The 16,575-nt window shown below is 35.6% G+C and overlaps 1 protein-coding gene across 6 annotated transcripts in view; it reads left to right on the top strand.

Annotated features, from left to right (window-relative positions):
* SRBD1 (S1 RNA binding domain 1) overlaps positions 1-16,575 on the top strand; it is a 124,752-nt gene that overhangs the window by 12,781 nt on the left and 95,396 nt on the right. For all 6 annotated transcript variants that reach the window (XM_064414461.1, XM_064414458.1, XM_064414456.1 and 3 more), the window contains 4 exons: positions 1,833-1,929; positions 3,092-3,227; positions 8,285-8,388; positions 13,153-13,260. In XM_064414461.1, the coding sequence (XP_064270531.1) occupies positions 1,833-1,929; positions 3,092-3,227; positions 8,285-8,388; positions 13,153-13,260 (445 nt within the window). The remainder of the gene's footprint in view (positions 1-1,832; positions 1,930-3,091; positions 3,228-8,284; positions 8,389-13,152; positions 13,261-16,575) is intronic.

Raw genomic sequence — 16,575 nt, 5'->3', positions numbered from 1 at the left:
AAAGGAATTGCTGTTTTTTGCACCATAAACAGTAGTTTTTTGAAATCAGTACACCTATTTTCAATTCTGTCCTAAAAATAGTCCTGCTTAGGTTTATATAATGGTCTGCCTTTGAAGGAAATCAGAAGTTATATACATCTATGAACTGGGTCACTTTTATCACTTTGGGAGCCAGTTTGACAGCTTATATACAACTTGAGATCAGAGCATTTTGGTTTTTTTTAAGGAATGAGCCATTTGCAGTACAGCAAAGTTTTCATCAAATCTTAATATTTTGGTACTTTTAAATTCTCAGTGTTTTTCAACTTATCCTAAAAATAAACTGAAATAAAAACAGCAGGTCATGTTTCAAGGCCTGACATTGTAAAGTTAAAGAAGCAGGCTAACCAGAAAACTTTGTTCTTTTAGTTGTATGCATGGTCAAAAATTTCTCTAATTACACAAGCACATGCTGTTGGACACAGTAAAGTGCCTGTGATAGTGGTGCTTGTTGAATGGGAACTTTGATTATTTCTCAAATTCTGACTTTTTTGGGCCTATGTCATCTCATTTAAATAATCTACTTGAGTGTCTCAGTCTGTGTTCAGTATGATGCATGTCGTAATTCCCTTAGCTTTGTATTCTGACATCACTTCTACATAAGAAATAGTAACTCATAGATGTAAGGATCCAAAATTTACAACTTCTGATAAGTTTAGGCATTTAATAACGTATTCTTATTCTCACATTTTTTTTATTTCTAGCAGATAAGTTTAGCTTCCTTGTCTTAAAAAGGGGCAAGATAATTTTTTTTTTTTTGGAGTGTGTAACTTTATAGCCTAACCAGAAGCAGGGTTCTGGGTTCAATGAATAGGTAAAGCTATGCAAGCTGTTAAAATGGTATAAATAAAGCTGTGCATTAGGCAGAGGAGTGAACAGCAGCAAGAGACAGTTGTAAGAGACAGTTAATGCTTCATCTGCCAGCTCTAGGATTCTTGCTGTTTGGTCTGAGGCATTCATTACTGACTCTTGCTAGAAGTAGAGCTAGATATATCGAATTAAAATATAAGATGTCTGTCTTATTTCATTATCTCTGCTTCTGGTCTAATTCAATCCCTTTGCTAAGGAGAATTATGTGCTTCCTCTTTTGGCCATTTGAAGGAAAGAATGTGTTCTGTGTGTTGGAAATTAACTGAATGATTCTGTTATTTCTCCAGAGATATGAAAACATTTGTAATTCCATGTCTTCAAAGACATTTTATAACTTCAGTGTTTCATAGGAGAGATTGATGGTACCCTGACCTCAAAAGTGTTGTTGTGTAAAGCCCTGCTACAATGCAGTGGAAACATAAAATTCTTCCACAGAGAAAATACAGGATTACCTGCAAAGAATTTTAGGCAGTTTTCATACCAGTAGCAAAATATGTAGACTTCTGCTGCAGTTGCTCATTTTATTAAAAACTCCAAAATTATATTTAATTTTTTCAAAAATTATTTTTAAATATCCAGTTTTACTATTGTATTATTTATGTCACAAATGATAAGATCTGTTAGCATTCAAGTAAAATAATTATTTTTCTCTAATTTTAATATAATTTTGACTTAGGTTAATGCATTGGTCACTTCAGGCTCATTAAAAATATAGTTTCAGAGGTTTTGGAAAGGAAGCTTTAGTTGATAAAAACTTTAATGAATTAGGATTCTTTGAAATCTTTGCAAGTCAGATACCTTTAATCAGTTCCCTTTCATCTTGCATATATTTGCAGCTGTGTAAAGTAATTTTATTACTTTTTCTGTAATTATTAACTGTATATTATAGTGACTACGTATTCTATAATTATTTTTCTTCTAAGGGCTTGCGAATATCCAGGAAGTAGAGGCTGGAGTGCAGCATATTTTAGCAGACATCTTTGCTAAAGATAAGGATACACTGGATTTTATCAGGAAATTGTAAGTTGTGTTCTTACTTTCTAAATTTTCTTGCTTACATGGTAAAATGCAGTCTCCTAGTGGCAGATGCAGGACTTTTTCTTAGTGATGTGAAACCAGTGTTCCTGTGAGATGGATTTAGGGCTATTCCTGTGTGTGTTCATTAGCCTTTCTGGCTGTCAGTGCAGTAGAGATCTGCTGTGAGCATGGTGTGATGCTGTAACTCTGAAAGAATGAAAAACTCTGTGCTCTGCCCTGTGAATAGCAGATCTCCCTTGCAGCTAGTGACCCATGAGAGAGTTTTCCCTCTTTGTGCTTTCTTCAAACTATAACTCTTCAGAAGTGAGTCTGCTTAAGCTCTTGCTCCAATAGCTGATTTGACACTGATTTGTCAGTGTAACTGGTGTGCAGTGATGATTTGATTTTGGCATTGGTAGCCAATAAGGCAAACAAATATGACTGTTTTTAAAGCAGGACTTAGTGATTCTTTAATTGTTAGCAGAATTTAAGTTTTCTTACATTACCTGACTTCAGTGTTGTCATGTCTGGGGAGTTGGTGTGACACAGCAATAGTCACTTATTTCGTTTTTTCTGATATGTGCCCTCTGGGCAGAGAAGAAAGTTATCAGAGAACATGCACCACCTTAGAAACATGCAGAGTTGCTTTGAAACAACAGTGTGATAATTTCAGTGAAGGGGGGTTGTTTTGTAAGGGATGTGCTGTCACTACCTGACTGTCATTATTTTGACCACTGGAAGTTCCTTAGTTGAATACTCAGTGCTTTACAGATGAATCCTGTTCATCTGAGGTGTGTTGTATGTATGATAATCATGAGGAGTATTCAGGATTGACTGTAATTTTTTTTGCAACTTCCCAAAATTTGTTATGTGAAGTTGAACCCATAACTGAAGTGCAGGTGGTGGCTTTTGAGTTTGCATTCCCTTGAGGAGGAGGGCTGTGAGCTTTTTCTACTTGAATGTCTTCTCTTGGTATATTACAGTCAGTACACATTATGTCACCTCAGCATGGAGTTATGTCATCCAGTTCTGCAGGTAATTAGAGTTAACATAACTTGTAATTGATCAGACTCCAAACTTGATGTATATTTGATCTATGCAGTAATGACTTGTTACAAGTTTCACGCTAAAATACCTTATAAATGTCTGATTTTCTTCTATTCAGATGCCAGCAAAGGTACATTTCAATCCAATCAACATTGGCAAAAGTGTCATCCAAAAATGGAAATGAAAAAGATATTGATAAATTCCAACTGTACCATGAATTTTCTTGTAATATAAAGAATATTCAGCATCATCAGGTAAAAGTCGAAATTTTAATGGTATTTTTCTTAGAATTTTAACTGTAGTAAATGTTGCTTTGTTTTTGAATTGTGTTGCTTGAAACTGTTTCTAAAGATATTTTCTTTTTCTTTACAGTTCTCAGAGGTATTAGAGGCTTTCAAATTCTTGAAATGCAGAAATAAGCTCTTGATTTCTGTTTTAAGAAACAGAGCAATGGACTGCTATTTAGTACCCCAAAAATGGGTTTGTTTTGCAAGTGATCTTTTTCTTTTTCCTTTATGGAATATCTTCAGTTATCCTAAGCCCCAAGATTAGACTTACAGAACTAGATAAAGAAAGAAGGGCTGAAGCAAAATTACCAGCTGATGAGAAGCTGGTGGCTGTACTGCTAGGCTACCCCTGTTACTGAAGTTCAGAGGCAGAAGTGTGATGCACTCAATGCAACTGTCAAGACCTCTGCACTAATTCGTAACTAATCACCAAGTGAATTGTCTCTTGTTTTCTTTACAGTCCTTAAAAAAACCCCAAAACAAACCCAAGAAAAACCAATTAATAAAAACAAATGATAATCCCAAACCATAATATCACAGAAGACAGACCACTTAGATGCTTCTAACTAAAAATGTCCTTTTCCTTTAGAAGGCTCTGATATGCTCTCATTTTTTCTGTGCTTTCTGTTTTAAACCAGTGTATTTTGAATTAATTAAGGATTAATTTCTTACAAAAAAAAATTTCACAACATGGGTAGGCTAATTTTTAAGCTGTTTTTCCCCTTCCCAATATGAAGGGTGTTAGGTGAAAGACTAAATAGCTATTGTTGATTTCAGTGGGCTGTTCTTGCATAGCTGTTTAAAGAGGTACCTGTGGTTTTTCTCTTGTAATAACCATGAACATTTACTGTACCTATATTGATAGTTATCTGGTGAAAAGTTGCTTCCATAGAGCTGGGAAATGTTGATAGAGCAATCTATTGGCTACTGTGGTGACATTGGATTCATCATGTTGTGATATATGGGTTCTTTTGTGTCCTTTTTTGTTGAAGAAATACTTTAGCTGGGAAAGAGTGTTTGGTTTTACCTGCTCTCACAGTGGTGAATACCATGATGTTCACTCAGTACATGTTGCATAAGTGTTTCCTGGAGTGATGGTATGATTTCGTTCTTGTTCAAGGCATCCTTTTTTTTACTTAAGGAAAACTGTTGCTTAGCTGCAGTGAGGGCTCAAAACTGTATTTCCCAAACCTGGTCAGCACTTTGATTATGTGGCTGCACTGTTTTTTGTCCAGGATGTGCCCTTAGTTTGTGTGTTTGATGTTATGATTAGCTCAGTCTGCTTTGGTTTATTCTTTCCTGTGCCTGCTGCTAATCTGAATACCTCTTTCTTTACCCATTCTGGCTCTTCAGAGATGTAATAAGCACTGATTTTACAGCTGGTAGTCCTGTAATCATGGGATGGTTTTGCACACTTATGTGGTCCCTTTTATCCGTATATTTCTGCTATCAGCTATTCTAATACACTGAATATTTATGTACTGTGAATTATAGAAGTCTTGAGTTGCTTGTGCTTCAGTGAGGTTTCAGGGATCAAGGTGTGACAGGTCTCTCTGTACTAGTTGAGAAAAAAATGGGTTTTATGACAGTTTCTGACATGTAAGATTTGCTGTATTATAAATATAGTGTAACTTTTCATGTCTGTTTTTGGTTCTTGGGTTCTTTTTTCAGTTTCTGTCTTTCTTGCTTTTGTATTTTGATAATGAAATAAGAAGAGGGTTTTTTCCTTTATCTGCCATTTCTTCATAAAGCTTAAATCCTGGTATTGTACTTTTGCAATCATGATTTTCTCATCATCTTAATTTTCTTTTTTACTTAACCTTATTCCCCTACTGATGCAAATTGCCATTTTTTGATGTTATTTCCTTGGGTTATGGCCATCCTTTTCTCAATACATAAGTCTTTATTTTTTCCTTCACTTAAGACTATGAAGAGATAGTTCCTTGTGCATTTAAAATTGGCAAAAATATATTCTTTAAGAATAGAGTTCAAAATGTCTTCAAGTGGAGGAATTCTCTGGTTTGGATTATGAAAAGAAGCTTATACCTTAAAAAGATATAGGAAAGCCTGAACCTCAGAGTGATTTATATAATTTACTAATCCCCAAGAACTTTAGGTTAAATAGGTGTGTTTGAAGAACCATTGTAGAGCTTACTGCTTTGAAGACCTTCTCAACTGCTATCATGGCTGTATACAGACGAGTGTTCTGAATGCCTTTAGGCAGAGGCACAAGTCAGCTTTAAATCACCTCTTTTCAGAACTGCAAACACAAGATTCTGTAAAATACCACACTGAAACTTACAATCACCTGAGTATGGAAGTGCAAGTGATCTTAAAGACCTGGGTACAACCCTAACTCTGCTCTGGTTAGATGTGAGTGTGGAGGGTGCACAGTAGCCTGGCATGTTACCTGTAGGAGAACAAGCTGTGCCTTTGTGACCAAAGCCCTGGCAGCTGTGGGTGTGCCTTGCAGCATGTGTTGCAGTGAGTTTAAGTGATGTGCAGTAAGCTGTGCTGCAGCTTGGTTCTGCTGTAGGTCTGGGTTACTTCCTGTGCCACTGTCATTTTGTCTGCTGAGACATGTCATTTTGTCTTGTTTGAGTCCTGAAGTAATCAGGACTGGTGTGGAGTCAGGTTGTTTAAAAAAGTTAAAATACTAAACTGTAATGAGAAAAAAACTTTGTTTTAGTCAGCTTTAAAAGCTGACTCCAGATTTTGACATGGTCAGATACGCTGTGGGTGTTTCCAGCTGGAACATTTTGCTAGCAGGAGATTCAGTCACAGCTTCTTCCTTTGGCAGCAGGGAGAACCTGACTGGACTCTCTTAGGACATAGCTGAGAAGCAATACCAACACTGTCATAACTAAGGAAAAAAAAATCTTTCAAGAGTTTATTTGAGTTTTTGACTAACTGTAAACAGTTTAGTGTTTGTGTACGCCTTGGGGTTGCTTTCCTGTATTTGGAGATGACTGAAATAGTGGGAGGAAAAGAATTCATGAATTAAGTGTACCATTTGAGGCAAATGCTCTATTTTCAATCTCAGACTTAAAAAGGAATTGGAATTTAAAGTCCTTGGCAAAGTATACAGAACTTATTCCATGAGTTTAAGTCAATATGCAACATATAAGAGAACTGTGCAAAATGAAGCATGTTGTGTTTTTAGGGTAAACAGAATAAGGTTTGATGAATCTTGTGACTGGATCATATTGTTGTTCTTGCTTTCTCTGAAAAATGTATGTTGTTTCTAACAACCCTTGCCCTGGATCTGTTCCAATGTCATATAAAAACAGTCTTTTTCCAGAAGTGAAGACTGCTTTGTGACTAGAATAGCCAGATTTTAACCTGTTACTTAAAAAACCAAACTAAACAAAAAGAGCATTATTATATTAGAGGGAGAAATTGAGTAATTACATTCTTAACTGAGCATTTATTGGATGGTAATTCTTCTGTAAATATGTCACTTAGAAGAGGATAGTCAGATTGTTTGAGAATAAAAAATATAGATAATATTAGTGACTGCATTAGCAGCTGGTTTATGTTCAGGTGACTGACACAGTCTGCAGATGTAGTGCCAGGAAACAAAATGTGATGCAAATATTGACCCTGCTGACAGCATGCTGAATGATGACACTATAATTCTATCAGATATATTCTCTGTTGTGAGCATCACTTTGATTTCATTTTAACTTGACATTTAGCTTTCTCTCTTTTTAAAAAGTCAGAATAAATGTGAAAGCATTTGATTTGTTAAAATGTGTCTTTCTAATTTCTACGTGAAAACATTTGCTTTGGCAGTCAAGGTACCAGATGCTATAATATTTCACATGCAATCTTTATTATTAGCTTTGTTGTTCAATGATATGTCAGGCCTGGTATGTCACAGGAGCAGTAAGGCTGAGGAATATAAATTGGTACTATGTCCTGGAGTCATTTTAAACCATTGTATTTAACATATGTGACATGTCTGAGTTAGCTAGTGATTGAATTAAAGTTCATGATTGACACAGAATGCTCTGTTGTGACAGTGCTCAGGGCCTGCTACATACAGCAACATGTGTAGTCATACAGGAATGTCAGCTTTGAGCGGGTTTCTGATTTTTGGTATTTTTCTACTTTAAAATACTTTGGAAGGAAATATGAAATCTAAAGATGTGCATTTTATTTGCTTCCAAGTATTATTCTGTTTCTAAAATCACTCATCATTGAGTTTTTTCTTAGTATTAAGGTGAATATTCAGTGTCTCCATAGTGGGATTAGACTAGGAGTTATCCACCAGAATCCTCCAGGATCCACTACTTGTGTTGTGATTCTGGTTTTAAATGTGGAGTCATAGTCTTCCATTTAAAATTGAACTCTGTGTACAGGTAGCATGTATGCAACCAAATGTAGCTTTAGATCATGACTGTAGAGTTAAGTGAACAACCCTCTGTCAAAAGTACGTGCATATGGTTTGAGGCAGAAGTGTTACTCTAAAGAGAGTGTTTACATCCTTTTCTGCTATTTGTGAATTAGGCATGAATAATTAAATTCATCCTCTTTCAAATTAAGCTGAGCATGTCTGTGTCACAAGTTCTGATTCATAACTAATTTAAAATTTGGATTAATAATGGGAAGAAAAATGGAATCTGAAGCATAGAAGTAACTTTTTCTGTTTCTGAGGTCTAGTTCTGATTGGAATCACTCTTCAGTTAATTTCTTGAGTTTTAATTTGGATTATTAAATAAGATTGTTCCACCACCACAATTCATGCTGTCTTGCAGTATAAGTATGTTTAATATTAAACTGGATCATAAGATTGCAGACTCCAGGAAAAAAATGTATTATTTGTTATGCCATGGCATGACTTAATCTGTGTTTAAATTGTGGATGTTATCTGTACATGCTAGTACTTTGTGAACTGATTTACTGTACCACCATCCTGATTTGCTACAGAATGTCAAGCAAGTGCGTACACAAATGTTGATAAGTTTATCTTTTGGATATTTTGTGTGTCATCTGTCTCTGCCATTTATGTTTGCACTCAGATTCTGGCCATTAACCGAGGGGAAAATCTGAAGATCCTGACAGTGAAGGTCAACATTCCTGACGGGGTGAAGAATGAATTCTGTTGGTGGTGTGTCAATGAAAGGTCTGCATGGATACGTATTTTTACAGAAATCTCTTTTTTCTATAGACAGCTGCATACTGAAGTGTATCTCATATGTCTTGTTACATTAAGAGAGCAAATTAAACAAATATTTATTAGATTAGATTAAATTAGCAAGTGGATAATTCTTACTCTGTATTTCCAACTGCTGTAGCATGCTGGAAAGATCATGCCTTGGGCTATATTTGCAAGTTCTGGCACCATTATTCAAGCAATTGAATTTTTTTTAAACATATGCAAAGGCTGGTGAAATGTGAATATATTTTCAAATTGTAATAAGCATCACATCCTAGCCTTTACTGAAAGGACTTGGTAGAATCCAATAGAGTATACTCCAAACTTACAAAAATATCTTCATATGCTCAATTGCAATGGTTAAATAGGGCTGTCATATTTTAGGTCTGTGAAGTACATAACTTCAAGTTTCACAAACGTGAGGAATTACATATTTAAAAAGAACTTAATGGATTTAACACACAAGCATAAATGTAACTGCCTTCAATGCATAGCTCTCCCATATTGTGTGAACCATCTCTTGCATTTCAATCTCTGTTTAAGTTAGAAAACTGGACTGTAAAAACCAGATTATTTTCTTTCTTACTGATTTGTTCATATAAGTTTTCTGGAATTTTTAGGCCTGTAGTGATTTGTGTAGTGTTGCATAACTTTCAAGGTCTTCTGCAAAAGTTCAGGTTAACTATATGGGTTTTGTGCAGTATCTGTCAGTTTTGTTCTTGGAAACTGTACCTTGATGTTCTCTGTTGGAGAATATTGTGATCCAAACAGTGCATCTTCCTTGCGTGTATAAAAAATTACTTTCTCTTTCTCAGTTGTTTAAGATATTAGGCATTGTTCTGGTGGTGTCTTAGAAACTCCTTCCTTTGCATCTTAAAAATGAATAACCAAAAGGGGGAAGAAAAATAGGAAGAAATGCACCTTTTAATGTATAAAACTGAATACAGTGATGCTGCTTTATCGTGTATTTCTTTTTCACAACAACTCCAAGAAATGGATGTGGTAAAAGTGTTCCTTTTCACTGTAGAAATTTAATAGGGCTGTTTCCCTCTGAAAGGAAAGGAAAGAATAGGGCTCTGAAAGTATTAAAGTATTTTTGGCCAGGTACTGTTACTCGTAGATCATATTATGCTAAGTAACCTTTTTTTGTTTCCAGGAAAGTATCAGGAGTCACAAACATACCTGTTTCTTTCTACTTTTAGTACCTGTAGCAGAATTTCTGTCCTCCCCTCAAGATGTATATTCTGTAAGCAGAACATAGCTGTCAGTCTTGCTTTTACTGCATCCATGACAGAATTTGGAAGCACTGCGGACCACAGATAATGGAACAGCTTGTCACTGCTACACAAATAAAAGTGGCATGTAAATTGAGATATTTTTGGTTGGTTACCCTTTTGTGAGTCATCCTGGGATAAGAAGAATATTGACCTTGGAAGTGAATACTTATTAATATTTAGCACTCATAAGGACTGCTGCATGCTTATGGCTTTTTACTATTTAAGGACACTTTTCCACCATTATAAAACTTCTGAAGGAATGGTTTTAATCTTTCTGCATTAACACCGAGGACAGATTCTGATCTTCCTTCTTAGATTGACAACTGTGTTATAAAACTGACAAATAATAAATGTGTAATCTGCCCTGCAAGCTTTGAAATTGTTGTCCAGGGGTGGAATTTGCATTATTTTCATTGTATTGATTTGCTGGTTAAACCAGAAGGTTAATAACTTTTTTTTGAGTCGATGGTTTAAAAACTTTGCAAAGGTATTAAGTAATTTGCTAGAGATCATACACAAAATCAATTGCAGAACCAGAAATGCCAGCTTGCTACAGAATTTGGCCAGTATTTTAGCTAGAAAACAGTATCACCTACTGCCTAGTGGATTAGTAGCAAATATTCTGAACTTTTTGTGTTCTTCTGAAACAATTTTTTTAACATTAAATACTCCTGCATTAAAAAGTGAGTTTGGAGAACTAGAGTTCCATATTGCATTGAGATCTGTGTAGATGCTGTCTAAGAATATTATACTTTTTTTGCAAGTTCAGAATGTTTATTAGCCTGTGTAAGCATCTGTTTCCTTGCAATTTGGGTTTGTTTAGAAAACTCAGGAATATTCTCATGCCTGGCACTATGGATTGCATTTTTCCCCAGAAAATGGCATCTCTGTGTTTTGACATTGAACCTACTTCCATTAACACTAGGACCCTACTGGTCCCAAAGACTTTGTTGTGAAAGTGAACACAGAAAAAAGATCAATGAGAGAGCCAGAGAGGGGCTGCTTAGCTGGCTTTGAGTGTAGAAACAACATGAAGTTGTTCCCAAGTGAGATGGGGTGAGAGTTTGTTCCCAAGTGGAATTGAAGCCTTGAAAATGAAATTTGATGTTTGATGATGGTTTTTCAGTTTCCAGTCAAGTATCTCAGATCCTGTGTAAAGTCCATGGTACAGGCCTTAAAGGCTTGCTTTCTCTGTGGTTACCAACTTGGTACATGTTTTATTTAATGTCTTGGAGGAACACAAAGCTCTGCTGTTTTTCCTTCAGGTCTAAAAGCCTGGCTGAGCTCTTCCTGGAGCAGTTATTAAGAAGTACTGGTGGTTCTTAACATGGGCTCTGTTAATTCTGTTTATGTGTAGTTCCACCCTCGGGTGTCTCAGTAGTCTAAGCCATTTATGTTGTGGTCCCTGTTGTGAGCACTAGGACTTGGAGAGCTGATGATCAGAGTAAGATGATACTATTTGTATGGAGCTTTTTAAAAATTTGGCTTCAAAAGCTAGATCTTGATTAAATAATCAAGGAAAATCCATTCTTAGAGGGAGGCTTAACTGGGCTCTGATGATCTTTAAAAATACACACACATGATTTTGCTTTGCTTTTTGCACCAAAGTGTTTTTCTCTTCTCTCAAGAAGTATTGAAATTATTAAACTACAGTATTTGCTACGATTGATGTTGCTGTTTGAATGTTTTCTCATTTGTAGCAATTTCTAACAGAATGTTGCCTAAATTTTTACTTATCTATAGGCAGGTAATAAAAATATCTGTTGCGACAACCTATTTACGGAGGAAAAGTTTGTTAACTGGCTTTAATAGATGTAAGAGAGGGGGAAACAGCTACCAGGTTTCCAAATTCGTTCTTATTTGTGCTGAGGATGTTTTCTGGGGTATTCATACTTGCACCTGTAAAACCTTTATGTTTACAGAATGTGATTGCAATAGCAGGATTTAAAACGTTTCTCAGTTTTATATAGGTATGGAAAGAGTCTCTAGTTACAAATAAGTATGATGGAGCTATTTGCAAAAACTGTTAGCAAAGTGATGAGGTCATGTGGCTAAGCACTGAATTACAGCCCTGAATATTATAAAACTGAACAGTGGGCTTAATTCTGCTCCTGTGTCTCTCTGCTCAATGAAGGGTTGACTCAATCACACATTTCTCAGCTATCATATAGAGACACTTAGAAAAGCTGTTTCAGGAAGTTGCAGATCCCTTTAGACAACTGAAAAGCTGTTTGGTTAGGAGCAATTTAGAGTTCTCAGTATTTATGAGTGGCTGCAAACAAACAAGGTCAAAAGTAAAATTCAGCTCTGTTTTTGCTGCAGCTGGACACATTATGACCATAATTCTAGCATGTTTCCTTTAAAAAAACAAGCTATCTGAGCAAAAAACTTAGAAAACTTGCATTTTTTTTAAAGCAGTAAAAACAGGTGGACTTTAATAGAAAATGTCAGTAGTATTTGTTTCTGTTAAGTATAATATATCTGGTTGCTTCTCCTTCACCTCAGTCTCTTCTCACAGGGTGGCCAGTCTTAATGAGTCAGTTCTGCTTCTTCAAGGACTCACACACACACACCCCAACCCACATCCCACCACACCCTCCTTCATGGAACTTCACCCACAACAAAAAGATCAATTGATTAAATATCTAGGAAGCTTTGAGAGTGAGGTGTATTTTACAGCAGAATTTGAACTACTTGTTGTTATAGTTACATAGTTACCATGCACTCTCCCTAGAAAAGAGTTCAAGGCTAAGAAAAAGTTGGAAAACAGTTTTGTTTTTGGTTGGTATTGTTTATTTAATTTTTCCTTTTCCTATATTATTATTTACACTTCAAATATATTAGTAGCAGGTAAAATAGGAAAACAATTTGTAAGTTTTTTGGCTTTTGTGGTTAAGAACTGCAGCAAAATTAGTAGGAATTCATTTAGAAGTTGAATAGAGCTATTCAATGCATCCCAAATGAAATTTGAATTGGGTTTAATTTATTAGTTTAGCTCCTTAATCTCCATCTGTGCATGGTTGCCTTTTTTCAGTAATTCTGCAGTGACAATCACAGAGGATGTCTAGTCATTTTTTCTGTTGTATTGAGGAATAGCAAACAATGCAACCCTAAAGGTAATATGGAACCAAGTTCTTTGTTCTTATAATAAGCTTTGACTTCTCAAAGTGGAGAATGTTTTTTTGTTTTCTTTAAAACATAAACCATAATTGTGTTCTAATACCTAAGAAAAGCCTGTCTCTTGTGTGATATTAGAACTATGAGCAATTTCATATTTGAATGTTATTTCATATCATTCCTTTCATATTTGACTCATTTATTTCCTAATTATTGTAGTAATTCTGCAGTTTATAGGATTTAGTAATGTAGAAGACTTTCAGGGAAATTTCTTTTTTATCTAGCTGTTTGCATGTGTTCTTAAAATATTTTTTATTTTTCTTCCAATCTTGTGCAGATGGAGACCAAAACAATTTTTAAAACCAGAATTTATGAGGCTACTACGGAGTTCTGTAGAGGATGCGTATAAACGCCTTATATATCCTCTTCTCTGTAGGGAATTCAGGTAAGCCTGGAATAAATCTGTATTTTCCTAGTACTGATTTTATTAGCAATTCCCTCCCCAATGTTTTGTTAGACTATTATTTATCTATTTGAAAATATTAGCATGTTTCTAATCCTCTGTGCTTACAGAAGAAATGAACTATGTAATCTTGGTTCTATAGATTTAATTTCTGACCCTGTCCAGTTTAGGCTACAGTAGAGATGAGATCCTTCTGTGAAGACATTTTACATGTTTACATACTAGACACACTGTACATTTATCTAATAAAGTACAATTTAGAACTCTGTTATCATGATAGTTGTATCTTTATTCTTGTAACAACATAAACCATGATGTCACTGAATTTTTCAAACATCTCTTCATGTCACAGCAATAATACTGTCAGTGGCTCACTCTGGCTCACTCTCTTTTACCTGTCTAATAGAACTCAGCCAAATATTGCTAAGTTTAGAAGCACCCCTTGTGTTTTCTAGCTGCATTTTGTGGCAAACTAATTAGTCATAGTGTTAGTCTGATACTATTTTGTGAGTATTGTGATGTCTCTAGAGAAGTCAGTAAACTTATTACTGGTGATACTGTAGTAATGACATCAGTGGATATCATGTCACTTTTTAAGATCTATAATATTGTTCCAAATTTAAAGGAAATTTTAAACTTAGTATCAAATTGGCATGAATTAAATAGGGTGTATTGTGGTGTAGTATAAGAGCTTACCATATAGTGGAAATTACTTAATATGTCACTTAAGAGTTTTATCATCTAATAGCTGTCAGTACTTATGGTGTGGCTCTTCAATACCAGAGAAGCTCCTCAAAACATAGCATGCTTCATTCTGGCAAGGTTATCTGATATGTGACCTAAATGTTAATGCTTTTTTTGAGGTAGTTCAACATGAAGTTTATTAAAGAGACCCTGTTTCTTGGACCAGAGATGTTGAAATGACTTGTATCAAAATGACATGCTATCTAGTACATAAAATCAGCAACCACATTGTGAAATGTTTCTTCTGTACTTTCCCGAGTGTGCTTTTGTATTTGAATTGGAGCTGTTTTCTTGACACCTTTTCATGAACATTATTGTAAGAATGATCTGTGTTCTACCTCTTTGAAAAGAACCATCAGCTCAAGATTTTGACAGCATGTATTTTCGGTGGCTTTTGAACTTCTTCAATACAGTATGTTGTGTTTGCTTATTGCTTTGCAAGCAAGATTGCTTCACCTCTTTTGGTTAGTGAGCCTGATTTTTTATTACTTAGAATTTCACAGATTTCTAAAAATACTGAGTTCACTTATTATTTTGTGACCACAATACATGTAGTTACTCTAGGGGAGGCACTGTGTCTATTGTGGTCAAAGTGGTGAACATCTCATGGTGGAGTGTTCAGTTGTTGGCTTCTGTCACATGGGAGTGAAAATAGTTGTCATTCCTAGCCATCTCTACAATCAAACTCTTTAAAAATAAATAAAAAAGACCTACTTTTTAGTGGGGTTTGGTTTTAAGAGAACTAAGCAACCTGACATATAGGGGTGCGTCAAGGCTCTTTTACTGTGTTTTTATTCAGTGCTTTGTACCACAGGAGTGTTGTGGCCTGTGTTGTGTGTAACAGGACTGCTGGAGCTGTAGGTTGCTGAAGGTTTTCTGTTCGATTAATCGAAAGGGGAAAAAAAAGCTTCCTTCCATACTGCTTATTAGATGTAGCTCACAAGTAATCATGAGAAGTATACGAAGCTTGCTGCTGGTTCCTGAGGGGATGTCTGCTTAGGTTTTACTCTTTGTGATGGTTTTGCGTGATTGGTGGAGTTTGGATAGGAAAATCTGAAACCTTTCCTATAGAGAGGAACTCAAAGCACCTGACAGTATTCTGGTCCCTGACCACTTAACCCTTATCCTCCTCCTATTTTCTTTCCGGACACACCAGGACCTGTTTTTTTTGACTCTTGCAAAGGGCTGCTAAAGTATTCAATACCTCCTTTTAGCATGAATATTTCCAACCCACCTCCTGCTGTTCTTTTTTCTTTTTATTATCATTAAATATTGGAACGGAAATTTTCCAAGAATGTCTTGAAATTGCTGGTGCTTCTAGTGATCAGAAGAAGAATGAAACTTGCCAGCAAGACCATTGCCTTCTTTATTGTTTAATTTCCTTTCTTCCATTCTGTCAGATATCATTTCTTGTATCTGGTATAATAATGTCCACTGTTGCTATTGGCTCTTGCAAATACGTTTTGTCTTGTTGCAGTACTTCATGGAATGATTCCATCAGGGTTTCATGCAAGTGATGTGGCATGGGCATATTTCTTAATGGATAATCCTTTCATAATTTTCCATGCTTTCTTGCAGAGAGTGCTTTCTCTCCTCTGTCTTCAGGGACACAAACATTTCTCTATAGCTCTTGTTTCACACCTGAAGCTACTTTGCAGATATTTTTCCACAGAAATGATTGCATCTCAGACTGTAATTGGGAGAGGGGAATTTTAAATCTCAGTTTAAAAACTGAATCTTACAACATTGAATATAGAAACTAATAGATCGTGATTAGGTTTTTTTGATTTTATTGCAATACACCTGTTAGTGATACACAGTCTGAGTGCTTTGTAGACTTCAGGGGAGGGGCTTGGAGTCCTGACTGGATTTGTATTTTTTCATAAAGTAGGAACTGAAGAGTCTTGAGGTTTATTTGTTTGGTTTTGGTTGGGTTTTTTTTTTTTCAAAATAGCCATTTTTTTGTGTTTAGAGAGGAGGACTACTCCCTGCCTTTTATCTCTGCCATATTAATGTGAACTGTTGTAAATTAGAAAAGCATGAAGCTGGACATCTTGCCATTTGGATGAAGCCAGTAACACACTGAAAAAGAGAGAAAGGTATTATATTGTTTTGGGTAGCTTGATGGGTTTTTTTCCCAAAAGATCAAATGATTATAACAGGCTTGAAATTAAGGGCCACTGCTTCGGACACTAGATCATGTAATTGATACAAGTGTTGAGTAAGAGACAGAGAAAAAAGAGATGTCTATATTTGAAATTTAAAAACACAGGATATTACATAATAGAGAGGATATTCCCCCTACACACCTGGCAATTTCAGTAACATTTCCTGTTGCTGTAAAAAGTTGCTGTATATCCATGCCAATTTTAAGCATGATTTCCATAAGGCTGAATAACTAATAACATGTGTTTAGGGGCAATTTTAATTCCTACACAAGTCTCCCTTCTTAGATGGACTGACAGGAATTTGCAGTGTGGGAGGACTTGGCCTTGTGGGCAGCTGTATCTTTGGGATAGGTGGAAAGATGGAACTTGGCCTGTCTGTGTACAA

The sequence above is a fragment of the Passer domesticus genome, chromosome 3 (genome assembly GCF_036417665.1).
Source record: "Passer domesticus isolate bPasDom1 chromosome 3, bPasDom1.hap1, whole genome shotgun sequence".
In the NCBI taxonomy this organism is placed as follows: Eukaryota; Metazoa; Chordata; class Aves; order Passeriformes; family Passeridae; genus Passer; species Passer domesticus.
The sequence above is the reverse complement of the archived record's forward strand: the minus strand, read 5'-3'. Positions and strand labels throughout refer to the sequence as shown.